The sequence below is a fragment of the Ambystoma mexicanum genome, chromosome 2p (assembly GCF_040938575.1).
Source record: "Ambystoma mexicanum isolate Mex_15411 chromosome 2p, UKY_AmexF1_1, whole genome shotgun sequence".
Classification (NCBI taxonomy): Eukaryota; Metazoa; Chordata; class Amphibia; order Caudata; family Ambystomatidae; genus Ambystoma; species Ambystoma mexicanum.
The window spans coordinates 1086189999-1086202401 of record NC_090923.1 but is presented as its reverse complement, the minus strand read 5'-3'; the positions used below and the strand labels follow the sequence as shown (position 1 = coordinate 1086202401).

Genomic DNA, 12403 nt, shown 5'->3' with positions numbered 1-12403 from the left:
CCAGGAGCAGCGTCGGCCATTTGGAAGTCGGCAGAAGCACCGGATGTTTGGTGCCTGCGCTGGTCGTCCCACCCTTTAAAAAAGGGTGCTATCATCTGCGGCGGCGGCCACGCAAGGAAGAAACCCCTGGCAGGACCATGTGACAAGGCTCGCCCCAGGACAAAGGAAAGGGGTGGAGCCTGTGACGGCCTGCATCCGCAGTGGGGGATGCGTGACGGGTAGAGAATCCTACTCACGTACCCCTGCATCGGCGAGGAGCTGCCAGCACCCGGGCTTACCGGCGTGCATAAGAGGAAAAACTAAAGTTTTAGCGATATTGAGGCCAGTGAAGTGGCCCAGAAAAGGGCGTGGCCTAATCACTGTTCGTCCCATCAACAAAGGCAAGGGGCGGGGCTAACAGTCAGCAAAGATTTCGAGGGAGGTAAACACCAGAAAACGTCCCTGGAATGGGTAGGCAGCCCTCCTGGTACCCAGGCCAGCAAAAGGGTGAAAATCTAGAAGCACCTGACTCTGGCAGGGTGGGTCCCAGGCAGCCCAAAGACAATGGGCTATCTGGAAAATAAGGAAAGGAGCGTGGTGGTTCATTTAGGGCCTGGGTGCCCAGGACTCTAAAATGGCTCAGGGGTCAGTAGCCATTCCAGGAGTGCCCACCCCCACCCCAGGCTCCCCACAGGGTAGCGACTCCACAAGGAGTGCTTGAGCGCCCTCTGGGACATTGGCACTGAAGGCCAAGTAACAGGATTTTGTACCACCTGCATCCTCCAAGTACTGGACCCCAAGGGTAGCGACTCCCCGGGGGAGTGCTGGTACGCCCTCAAAGACATACACCAAAGCAGGCAGGCACCCTAAAACTCACATGCCATATACACATCGGGTGCCGGCCCAGCGTCACCATGGCAGAAGACGACAACGAATGGCTATGTCGGGGCTAGCTTGCACCACTACATCACTTTGGCGTGATGGGTTCGCCTGCCAGTTTGGGGCCCCGGTGGACAGCCTGGGTGGAAAATCTAGAGCTGCATTTTGAGGCGGTGGAAATCAAGGATGCAGCCAAACGCCCAATACTCCTGTACTCTGCTGGACTAGCTGTTCAGAGGCTATTCAAGACTCTAAGGCCTGCAAATCAGTCATATGCTGCAGCCATCGCAGCCCTGAACGAATACTTCCGACCCATGGTCAACAGGGACTATGAATGGTTCAGGATGAGATGTGCGATACAAGAGGAAGGTGAGAGCCTCGATGCATTCCATGGGAAGCTGCGTGGCATTGCACTGTCCTGTGACCTGTGAAACTTCGAGGAGGATGAGATCAGAGCGCAGATTATCTATGGCTGCAGCTCCTCGAAGCTATGCAGGCAAGTCCTGAGGGGCCCAGCGCTGACCCTCGACAGGATACTAGATTTTGGCCGTGGCCAGGAACTGGCAGAGGTGCGGGCCTCAGGCATGGATTCATCCAGACACCACCTCAAGCTGGAGGCCCCCATGCAGCAGATCAAGGTAGAGGAGATGGAAGCGGTCGGAAAGTGGCAAGGTGGAAAGCCGATGAGGAGGGCAGACTGGCCAAGGAGAGACTCCAATGCCACAATATGCCATCAGTGCGGGTGGGATCTTCCACACCCGCAGGACTGCCCGGCGAAAGGGCACCTCTGACGGAAGTACGGGAAGGTGGATCACTTTGCACGGGTGCGCCTCACCCCAACACCGGCCAGCATGGCGGGGACATTGGGGGGGAGTGAGTCGAAAGGGAAAAAGACTCAGAGAGTGGCTGCGGTCCAAGTGGCGGAAGTTCGTGTCATGCAGCAGCACCACTGGCCAGTTCGATCCGGGGATTTCCTGAGTTAAACTAGCTCGTGGCCGGGCCCTGTGGTGTGCGGACTAGAACACACCTGTTTGTTTGCAGTGCTAAAAGTTAAGAGTGGGGATTGCTATTGGGGGGTGTTTGGACTGGAGTGCATCAAATGTTTGTAGTGATGATGTAGAAGGACACTGGGTGCCCGGACTGGAATGCACCAAGTTAGACCCAGTAGAATGTAGCTGTTTGCAGTGATGGGTGATTTTTTTTGTTATAATAAAGGAGGGATGTTGCGTATTGGTCTAGTGGTTCGGATGTGAGAGAGCATCGTGACTATGTCATGACGCCTCTCTAATAAAAGGGGCTCTGCTGGCACGCAGGAGGTAGTGCAGCAGAGTCCCAGGAAACGGCAACTTGTGTCTGTGTGTCCTTATTGGGTTTGGCGGTCACATGATCATGGCCTACTTCGGCAGCCCGGCCTGCGTGTCCCCATGGCTGAGACCGCCCAGAGTTGGGTGGACCCAGCAAGGAAGAAACTACCCGGTGACCCGGGCTGTACAGGGTGATCCCTGTTTGTGGTCCGCTGCGTGTCGGCAGCTCCAGGACCTACAATGGGCAGTCCCCACGCCTACGGAGCCCCGCCCAGGTGACCGGAGGAGGGCCCCCCCACAGTAAGTATTTAAAAGAAATCTTAGCACAGGAGAAAATGGGTGAAATGGAACAAAGATTGTTTAAACAGGATTGGAGGGGAAGTACACTAGAGTTACAATTGAAGTTGTAATGTTCCCCGTCCTCCCCCCCACCAGGGCTCATATTCCAAATGAGTTGAAATCACCTGGAGCATATAATTAACTGGGGTGTGCAGAAGACCCATAAGGGGCCGTCGCCCTTGCCAGCCTGTCTGCGGGTCAATCCTCTTCTGACACACTACCAGAGAGGCCTGGAAACAGGGCTAGTTCACAGAACAGCGCCTGGAAGCCTAGGCACAGCCTCTAGGCATAGACCACAATGACTATGAATTTGAAGTGCTTTGGGGGGGCACAGCTCAACAGCAATCATGCAAACTCGGTTGCGCGTAGGTCATCTGGGTGCAATGATTTGGGCAAACATCTCAACGAAAGCCATTTCCAGTTACAGAAGCAAGGAGACGAGGCCGCCAGGCCGGGTACTTACGGTCATTGCACACGGGACCGCCATAGGAGGTCATGGAGCAGTCGCACGTGTAGCCATCCCACTGCTGAAGGCAGACGCCCTGATTCGCACAAGAGTCCTCCGTGCACGTGGTGCTGGGACCTGGCGGGAGAGAAAAAAAAGGCCGTTAGCAACCTCGTGGACGCCGACGCACGCGCCCCAAAGTGACGTCACGGGAAATGAGTTAAATATGCACATTTCAATCAACTTGCCTTCCACAATTGAAAAAAGAGCACGGGACAAATAAGCATTTGCCAAAAGAACATATTATCCTATTACATTGGGGGAGAGCATCACTGCTGCAAGGCCCGAGTTCGATCCTCGGCCGCAGCAAGGGAGTACAGCAGTTTGTTTTTTAAAATTCCTCAAACACACAGGGCAACGTGCTTTGCCCTCTCATCAAAGTGGGAGGACGCCGTCCACCTGCGTAGTCCCTTGACTTGTGCCCTGAGTGACCGACTGCAAGAAACGGAGGGACAGCAATTTTAGTACTCAGCTAAACAGCATTTCATTTCCTGGTCTGCTGGGCCTCGCCACGCAGGCGCGTGCGGGTGGAGGGTTCATGGCCTGGAGTCAGATTATCAAAGCTTTGCATAGCTTTTTTTCCCATAGTGCACACGTTTTTAGATAATACAGATTGGGCCTCATTAGGACCCAGGCGGTAAGGGGTTTACGGCGGCGTAAACAGCGCAGACCCTTACCGCCTGATTCCGAGGTCCCTAAAATCCATGGCGCTAAGGGACCTTGTCGTTAATTACGCCACCGTAATTTACGGTGGCGTAATTAACGCCTTCCCCACTCGCATTATGCCCTATGGGGCAAAAATGGGAATGGGGAAGGGTAAATGGGTTAATGGGGAGTTACCGCCCCGCCAACCTCGGAATGGGGCGGTAAGTCCGCCAACCACCATGGCGTAAACGTTTACGCCATGGCGGTAAAGGTACGACCCAGGCGGTAACTTACCGCCTGGGTCGTAATGAGGCCCATTGTGGCAAAACCTGTTTTTGCGCCATTCTGTATTATCAATGCAATTGCTCCATTTTCAGCAGTGGTGCAAGTGTTAGATAATCAAGCACATGGGCAAACCAGGTTCCCTTCCTTCTTGGACTAGTCAAACGGGAGCAAGAGCTGAGTGCATATAACAAGACAGTCCATCTACCACTAGAGTGGGTTTCAGCAGCGATGTAATTTGGGGGTCGCCAGGGGTCGCAGCTGCGACCCCTGCGGTCTCCCTTGCTACCCCTGTGGTCTCACTTGCTACCCCTTAAAAAAAACAAAAATTATTTTTATTTTTATTTTTTAGGTCTATACTCCTGGGCTGTGGCCAGCACTATGTGGCTCTTTGTTTCTGGAGTGGCTGGCTTTCTTGTTCAAGTCTCTTAGAAAAAATAGGGGGTTCCACCAAGTGTAACACTTTGAGCAGTGATCCTAAATAAGAAAGAGTTGGATTAACAAATACTTTGTCTTTCAGTAATTCTATACGATAATTGCTAGACTTATTAAAGGTTTATTTCAGGCACACTTCAGGGGCTGAGTCAATGATTTAGTCTTTTCTTAAACACCTCAACTCCTTCTGAGGTTGATAAATGAGTACCAACACAGGTTGGGTGATATTGGGCCTCATTACGACCCAGGCGGTAAGTTACCGCCTGGGCCGTGACTTTACCACCATGGCGTAAACTACGTTTACGCCATGGTGGTTGGCGGACTTACCGCACCATTCCGAGGTCGGCGGGGCGGTAAGTCCCCAATCCCCATTTACCCTTCCCCATTCCCATTTTTGCCCCATAGGGCATAATGGGAGTGGGGAAGGCGTTAATTACGCCACCGTAAATTACGGTGGCGTAATTAACTCCATGGTCCCTTAGCGCCATGGATTTTAACACCTGCTAAAAGCAGGTGTTAAAAGCGCCATGGCGCTAAGGGACCTCGTAGTTGGCGGTGAGGGGTCGGCGCAGCTAACGCTGGCGTTAACCCCTTACCGCCAGGGTCGTAATGAGGCCCATTGTCTGTATTTTTGTTCTGTATAAAGCACTTAAGCAGAAGTGCAAAATAATAACGCATAATTATCATTTGGCCATGGACGTCTGCTTGCATTCACAGTAATATGGGCCTATACACAATGATATTAATGATACATATGGTGGTCCATTCTTGTATAAAATGTATGTCACATTATAGTGATAATGCAACCATATTGTTCCTACTGTACTTAGGAACAATGCTATGTGATGACACTTTCTATTTTGTCAAGGGGTGAAAGGTTGTGTTTCATCGCTTCCCATGATGTCACTTTGGAGTGGGGTCAAATGACATCACTTCCTATGATGTCATCAGAGGTCAAGGGTCATGTGATGTCACTTCCGCTACCCTTGGTATTTTGGTGAAATGACATCCCTGGGTTTCAGCCAGAGTGAATCAAAAATTGTCTGAGTGGTTTCCACTAGAGTAAGAGAAGGATTTGGTGGGGAGACGTCAGAGAGTTCAGAGCTGCTGCCAGAGACAGGCAAGAAGAATATGTGGGTCTGAGAGGGAGTTTCCATTTATTTCAGAGTAGAGCGAGCTTCGGTCTGAGTGAAACAAGCATTGGGTGGTTATGGGCGGGACCTTTGCTCTCACTCTAGGTGGGCTTATACCAGAGTGAGTCTAGCATCTGGTGGGTATGAGAAAGGCTGTCTTTCCGAGCGAGGCAAGGGTTGGGTGGGTACGAGAGAGGCGGTCCCTCTCACCCTGCATGGGCTTATACCAGAGAGAGGCAAGGGTTGGGTGGGGATGAGAGGGCGTCCCTCACACTCTGCATGGGCTTATACCAGAGTAAGGGAAGAGTTGGGTGAGGATGAGGGGGTGTCCTTCACACACTGCATGGGTTTATACTAGAGAGAGGCAAGGGTTGGGTGGGCATAAGAGGGCCGTCCCTCACACACTACTTGGGTTTATACCAGAGTGAGGCAAGGGTTGTGTATGTATGAGAGAGGCTCTCTCTCTCACACTGCATGGGCTTATAACAGAGTGAGGCAAGGGTTGAGTGGGTATGAGAGAGGCTGTCCTTCCCACACTGCATGGGCTTATACCAGAGTGAGGCAAGGGTTGGGTGGGGATGAGAGGGCGTCCCTCTCACACTGCATGGGCTTATACCAGAGTGAGGCAAGGGTTGGGTGGGGATGAGAGGATGTCCCTCTCACACTGCACGGGCTTAGACCAGAGTAAGGGATGGATTGGGTGGGGATGAGAAGGCGTCTCTCACACACTGCATGGGCTTATACCAGAGTAAGGGATGGGTTGGGTGGGGATGAGAAGGTGTCTCTCACACACTGCATGGGCTTATACCAGAGTAAGGGATGGGTTGGGTGGGGATGAGAAGGCGTCTCTCATACACTGCACGGTCTTATACCAGAGAGAGGCAAGGGTTGGGTGGGAATGAGAGGGCGTCCCTCACACGCTGCATGGGTTTATACCAGAGTGAGGAAAGGATTGGGTGCGTATGAGAGAGGCTGTTCCTTTCACACTGCATGGGCTTGTACCAGAGTGGGGAAAGCAGTGGGTGGGTATGAGAGAGGCTGCCCCTCTCACACTGCATGGGTTTATACCAGATTGAGGCTAGGATTGGGTGGGTATGAGAGAGGCTGTCACTCTCACACTAGGTGGGTGCATACCAGAGTGAGGCTAGGATTGGATGGGTATGAGAGAGGCTGTCCCTCTCACACCAGGTGGGCGTATACCACAGTAAGTCAAGCATTGGGTGGGTATGTGACAGACCCTGCCTCTCAAAGCAGAGTGGGCCTCAGCCAGACTGAGGAAAAGATTGGGAGGGTTCGAGACAGAGCATCCCCCTTATAGCAGAGAGAGTCTTAGCCAGAGGTAAGCATGGATTGGGTGGGTTTGGGATAGTCGCTCCCTCTCACACGAGAGTGAGCTTCCACCAGGCCCTCCCTCTCAGAGTAGAGTGAGCTTCAGTCAAAGATAGGGAAGGCTTGGAGGGTTATAAGCCAGACCCACCCTCAGAGTGGCTTTACACTGAGTGAGGCAGGGCATGAGGGGGCTACGAGACAGACCCTCACTCTAAAAGCAGAGTGGGCTTCAGCCAGACTGAGACATGCACGCGGCATGGATTGTAGGTATGTGGCAGGCATGTACTCTCACACTAGGCTAGACTTCTAGCAGAGTGAGTCATGGATTGTCTGGGTAACAAAAAATAGAACATGTGCAATACTTATTGGGGAGCACACGTTTAGCAGAACATGCTTCGAGGCAAAGGACTGGGCCAAAGCACAGGTGAGTGGGTCACTTCCTCTTACCTCCCTCCAGGCTTGGTCTGGCCTTTAGGGCAAAAGGTCAGTGTCCGAACGAAAAACACAAAATGACCAGTGTTACTGAATACATGTTCTGGAAAATGCACAGTTTTAATCACATTGTATCAAAAATCTGCCCCTTCGGTACTAATCAAACAGTCTGTCACAAAAGGAATGAATTGCCATTTGCAACTGTGGGACATCATTTCATTGGTGTCTGAGACAATGTTATGCCCCACTCCAATCCGGCCTCCCGCCACCCTCATACTGCAGTGTAAGGACTGCGGAACACAGGCCGGGGGTTCTTGCATCCTCCGCCATCTGCACGCAGCAAGCCACAGCTCCATGCATGCATGCCAACATTCGGCAGCAGCTGGGAGGTAGCTTTTGTAAAAGTAAACAGGAGTATTTAATTTTCCCATTGGATTGAATTGGGAGTTATATATATTTTATGAGGGACAAAGTTAAAAAAAAAGAGCTCATTTTTTGTTGAGAACATCGGGATTCCCCCTGACCCCCAAATCGGGAGGGTTGGCATGTATGTTATGTACGTTAATTGTTGATGCATTGTGTAGTGCTGCATGTCACCTTTCAGGCACTTCAGAGCACTTCAAGCCTTTGAGTATCAAGTAGAGAAGAAGGGGCTGATTTAGCAAGTGGGAGTCGAGCACAGAGAAGGCTTGGGATGTATAGAAGGGCAAGGGAAGCAGCAAGGGAATGGTTTATAGAACAAACAGCGAGAAGTGGATGAGCGGAAGGTGCGGGGCTGCGCGTAAAGGGGGGAATGGAAGATCTGGTATGTTGGTTGCTTGAAACACACACACTGTAAATGGAGTCATCTGCAAATGGTCTCTCGGCAAGAGACCCCAGGGGCAGAGGTCAGATTGAATAGCATTAGGGGTCGAGCGTGAGTAGAATCAGAATAAATATATAAAGATGGTCATTTTCTACCCTGGAGTCCACGCCTTGAGTCGAGCAGAGCTTTGCTGCATGCATAACTGTAGATGGTCTAAACTGTATTCCACGGCACCCCTGACCCCACTTTCTTGTATGAACCATGAGTTTTCTACTTTGTCTCCAGTGAAGGGTGAGGTCACCATGGTATTAGAAAGCAAGCTTGGGCTTTCACTAGTGTGAGGAGCCAGGAATGAGGCACAGGCACATAGAGCTCAAAGTTTTGCCTATAAACTTTTATTTACAATAAAAGGGGGTTGGGAAATCCCTAGCTACCCCAACCCTAATAGGTATTTCCCTACCACAACCAAAAAATGAAGTGGCTGTCCCATGTTAAGATGTCCAAAACAAAATGGCCCTCATTCCGAGGTTGGTGCTAGTCATGGCGCTATTAGCTATTAGCTATTAGCTATTAGCGCCATGACTAGCACCATTACCGGTACCACCACTGACTTGGTGGTATGGGGACTTACCGGTCTATCCCGACCTTTGTGGGTCCGGTAAATCCCCATTTGAAAAGCCATTCCCCATTCCCATTTGAGACCCCATAGGGCTCAATGGGAAGGGGGAAGGGGTCAATAACGGTAACTCAAATTGCAGTACCGTTAATGACCCCCGGTATCCCTTTGCGGGTCCCGTCCATAACGCCTGGTAAAACCAGGTGTTAAGGTAGGGACCCGCAAAGGGACCTCGGAATAGGGCGCAAAGGCATTACTGGCACCAGTGTCATTACCGGTGCCCGTTATCCCTTTGCGCCCAGGTCGTAATGACCCCCAATGTCCTGTGTCTGAAATCCTATCCTAGCCCTCACATTCTACAAGTAACTCTAATGTGATAAGGATAATGTCTTGGGGCTTGAAGGTGCACAAATGTTCAAGATCAAATGAAAAATGTAACTCCAGCACAAAAGTTCACAGTTCCAAGGGATGGCTCCCTTTCCCATGGTTCTCTTCACCAACACAATGAATCAAATACACAACCATAGTTCTTTATAGCCCAAGAGGATAGCTCCTTCCTCCTGGTGTCACAGTTCACTCCCAGGACTTTCTCATGTGGCTTCTTTACATACTTGCAAACTTGAATTTGCCTGGTAAACTTTTTTATTTACTTCTTTACGTTCAACAAGGAACTATTTCACCACACCAATATAAAAATACATAAAATGTGTCTGGTATACTCTCCTGCCAGAACTGTTCTTGTGTGACCCCCTTTACACACTTGCCAACTTGACTTTGCCTGGTATACTATCCTGCCAAGGCTTTCCTCACATGATTCACTTTGCACACTTGCACACTTGACTTTGCCTGGTATACTCGGCTGCCAGGGCTTTTCTTATGGGATTCACTTTACACACTTGCAAACTTGACTTTGTCTTCCATTCACCTTGTTGTATATTTCTCACATCCACTTTGTTATTATTCTGAAGACATTGGGTGTCAAATTCCCTTTCATTCATTTTGCTTGATTTCATCTGTCCTTGATAATGTTTCTGGAGCAGTGTCCTAGTTTCCCTTCTTCAGTACTCACCTTCTTTCCTTGCCGTTCTCCAGTTCTTCCGCAGTAAATGGGTAGCAGTGTTCCAGGGTCCCGCTTTCCTCTTAAGGGCTTGTTGGCATGCTCAGCTGCTCCCATGTCCCTCGCGGCGCCTGCCTTGCTGTGGAGCCCTTCTCCGTATTCCAGTGGCTTTGGTATTACTGCTCAGCTCCTGCAGCCTTCTGGGAGACTTCCCTCTTCTTCCTGTCAAGGCTCGGATACATCAAACCCGCATCTGCAGTCTTCTTTCCTTCACCATCCCCCTGAGATGGCTGGCTTCATGATCTGCTTTGTAGTTTTGTTGTCCCTCGGTTTGCATCGAAACGACAAAGCTTTCCCAGGCAGCATCTCCACTCTCCATGCTGGTTGGGATTTTTAAATGTCCCAGAACCTATCACAGGTTTGCAAACACTCGAGCGTGTGATGTGCTTCTTGGCCTCATTGTTCTTTCATTACTCCATTCAATCTCCACGTGCCAGTATTTCTATGCATATGGGATTGATAGGCAGTTCTTGGTAGCTTACCCAGGGAGTATTGAAAAATGTCATTAGTAGATTTGGTGGAGGTTTGAAGAGAACAATGACAGTAAGCCATAATGGCTTGAGATATGGAGTGGACCAGTGAACCGGTGGCTTCCAGCCCTTTAAGATGAGTAGCAAAACCCTGTAGATGGATGGGGATGTAGATTTGAATCACACATCAGTAATTCAGATGACACAAATAGCTTGGCAAAAGTTTGTCTGTTTTAATGCAAGCAAGTAAAACAGGGAGTACAACGAACATCAGCAATCGCTCGATACTCAACTCTATCTACCTTTCATAAAAAGCTGGGTCCTTAAACCCAAAATTGGTCATAGTTGATGTGCTGACCTGCATCATTACTAACGTCCTCCTACGTGGCAAACCTTGGGATTGGTTCTAATTGAATAACTAAGCATAGATTTTATATCTGTATAGAGTAACATAGAGAAATAATTGGATATTTAACATCAAGTGGGGCAACTAGGCATTCCCTTCAAAATGGCCACTATGAACGTCAATAAATGTACAATGTCCCATTGGCTACACAAACTATAGGACCCCCAACTATGTGGTCCTCTACAATTGGTTGGCTACTAACCCCCGTCAATAACTTTCCACCTACGTGAGCAGCACACAGACCGAACAACTAGGTGCGGGTAAGCTTGTCTTGATACTAGCTTCCCACCAATTAAAAATACACTCCATCATCCCCTCAATGGTTCAGTGTCAATTAGTGTTTTGAAGTTGGCCTTGAGTCTCTACTGTTTTCTGAGATTTTTTAAGGAGTATGGGTACTGTCTGGCTTCTGTGCATAGGTGTGATATTCTCATGCGTCCAAGCTTCTTCCATCACGTGACTGGACACCACGATTTGAGCCTTTTTGTGTATTTGATTTTAGTCTCCAATAGTCCTCTGAGAAGTCTTTTGTTTTCACTGGACCTTCTTGAACAGGAGCATCTGTTCTTTTACGTTAATTGTATCAAATGTCAGCCAATTCTAGTTCTGATAGGACCTTCAGCTAACTCCTTAACTGAAATATATTCTGCTTAATTCAATTCCTTTTGTAACTGCGACACTGAATTGAGGCCTTCCTCGTTGCTCAAGACTGCTATATACATAGTGGAACATTAAATATATATATATATATATATATATATATATATATATATATATATATATATATATATATATATATATATATATATATCATAGATACATATGGATTAAATAAAGAATGAATGTTCCACTACGTATATAGCAGTCTTGAGCAACGAGGAAGGGATTCTTTATTTGATCTCAATCCATATGTATCTATGAGGTATTTATATATATATACCATATGTATATATACATATATATATACCATATGTATATATGTATCTATGAGGTATATATATACCTCATAGATACATATGGATTAAATAAAGAATTAAATTTCCACTACGTATAAAGCGCTTGCCGCGATCTATTCACTATAAGCATGTGGCTAGCTTTATGATTGCTTTGCTGCTTCCGTTTCATTGCATCTGTACACGTTTAAACTAACTAAGTATCTTCATCATGCTTATGGCATCAGTCTCTTCATCTTGATCCCAAGACGTCACTTATCCTTGGTACTTCTTTGTTCTTCATAAATCGTCTGCCTCTCCGGTCTGGTTATCTTCTATATGGAGTCGATTCAGTTTCATATGACATCACCATTCATCCTGGTCATTCAGTTTCTTTGTTTCATCAGGAATCACATTCAAATGGCCATCATATTGTTTTGGATGTAGGTATGGTCTCCTCAATGGGTACTTCACTTCCCATATTCTCTAAGGAATAGGTATTCTTATGGGTACTGCACAGAGTCGTTGCTCTTTTTCTTACTTTCTTGTTGGTGCAGTATACGTCACATACTTTGGTTCATACTTTTCAGGTAATGTAGGCGGGCCGGTGGAGTGGGGGTACTTGGCCCCTCCTCGACACCTCCCTAAAAGGGAAAAGGGGGTATATGCTCTCACCCGACAATGCTGTGTTATCCCATTGAGGGTTGCCTCCCCCATGTGGTCCTCTCTCATATAGCCGCCCCTAGGGTTAGGATCAAGTAGCGGCTGTCGTCCCGTGGCCACATGGGGAGGGCT

General features: G+C 48.7%; 1 protein-coding gene across 25 annotated transcripts in view; it reads right to left on the bottom strand.

Annotated features, from left to right (window-relative positions):
• NRXN2 (neurexin 2) overlaps positions 1-12403 on the bottom strand; it is a 2524532-nt gene that overhangs the window by 943537 nt on the left and 1568592 nt on the right. For all 25 annotated transcript variants that reach the window (XM_069645062.1, XM_069645065.1, XM_069645068.1 and 22 more), the window contains one exon: positions 2965-3084. In XM_069645062.1, the coding sequence (XP_069501163.1) occupies positions 2965-3084 (120 nt within the window). The remainder of the gene's footprint in view (positions 1-2964; positions 3085-12403) is intronic.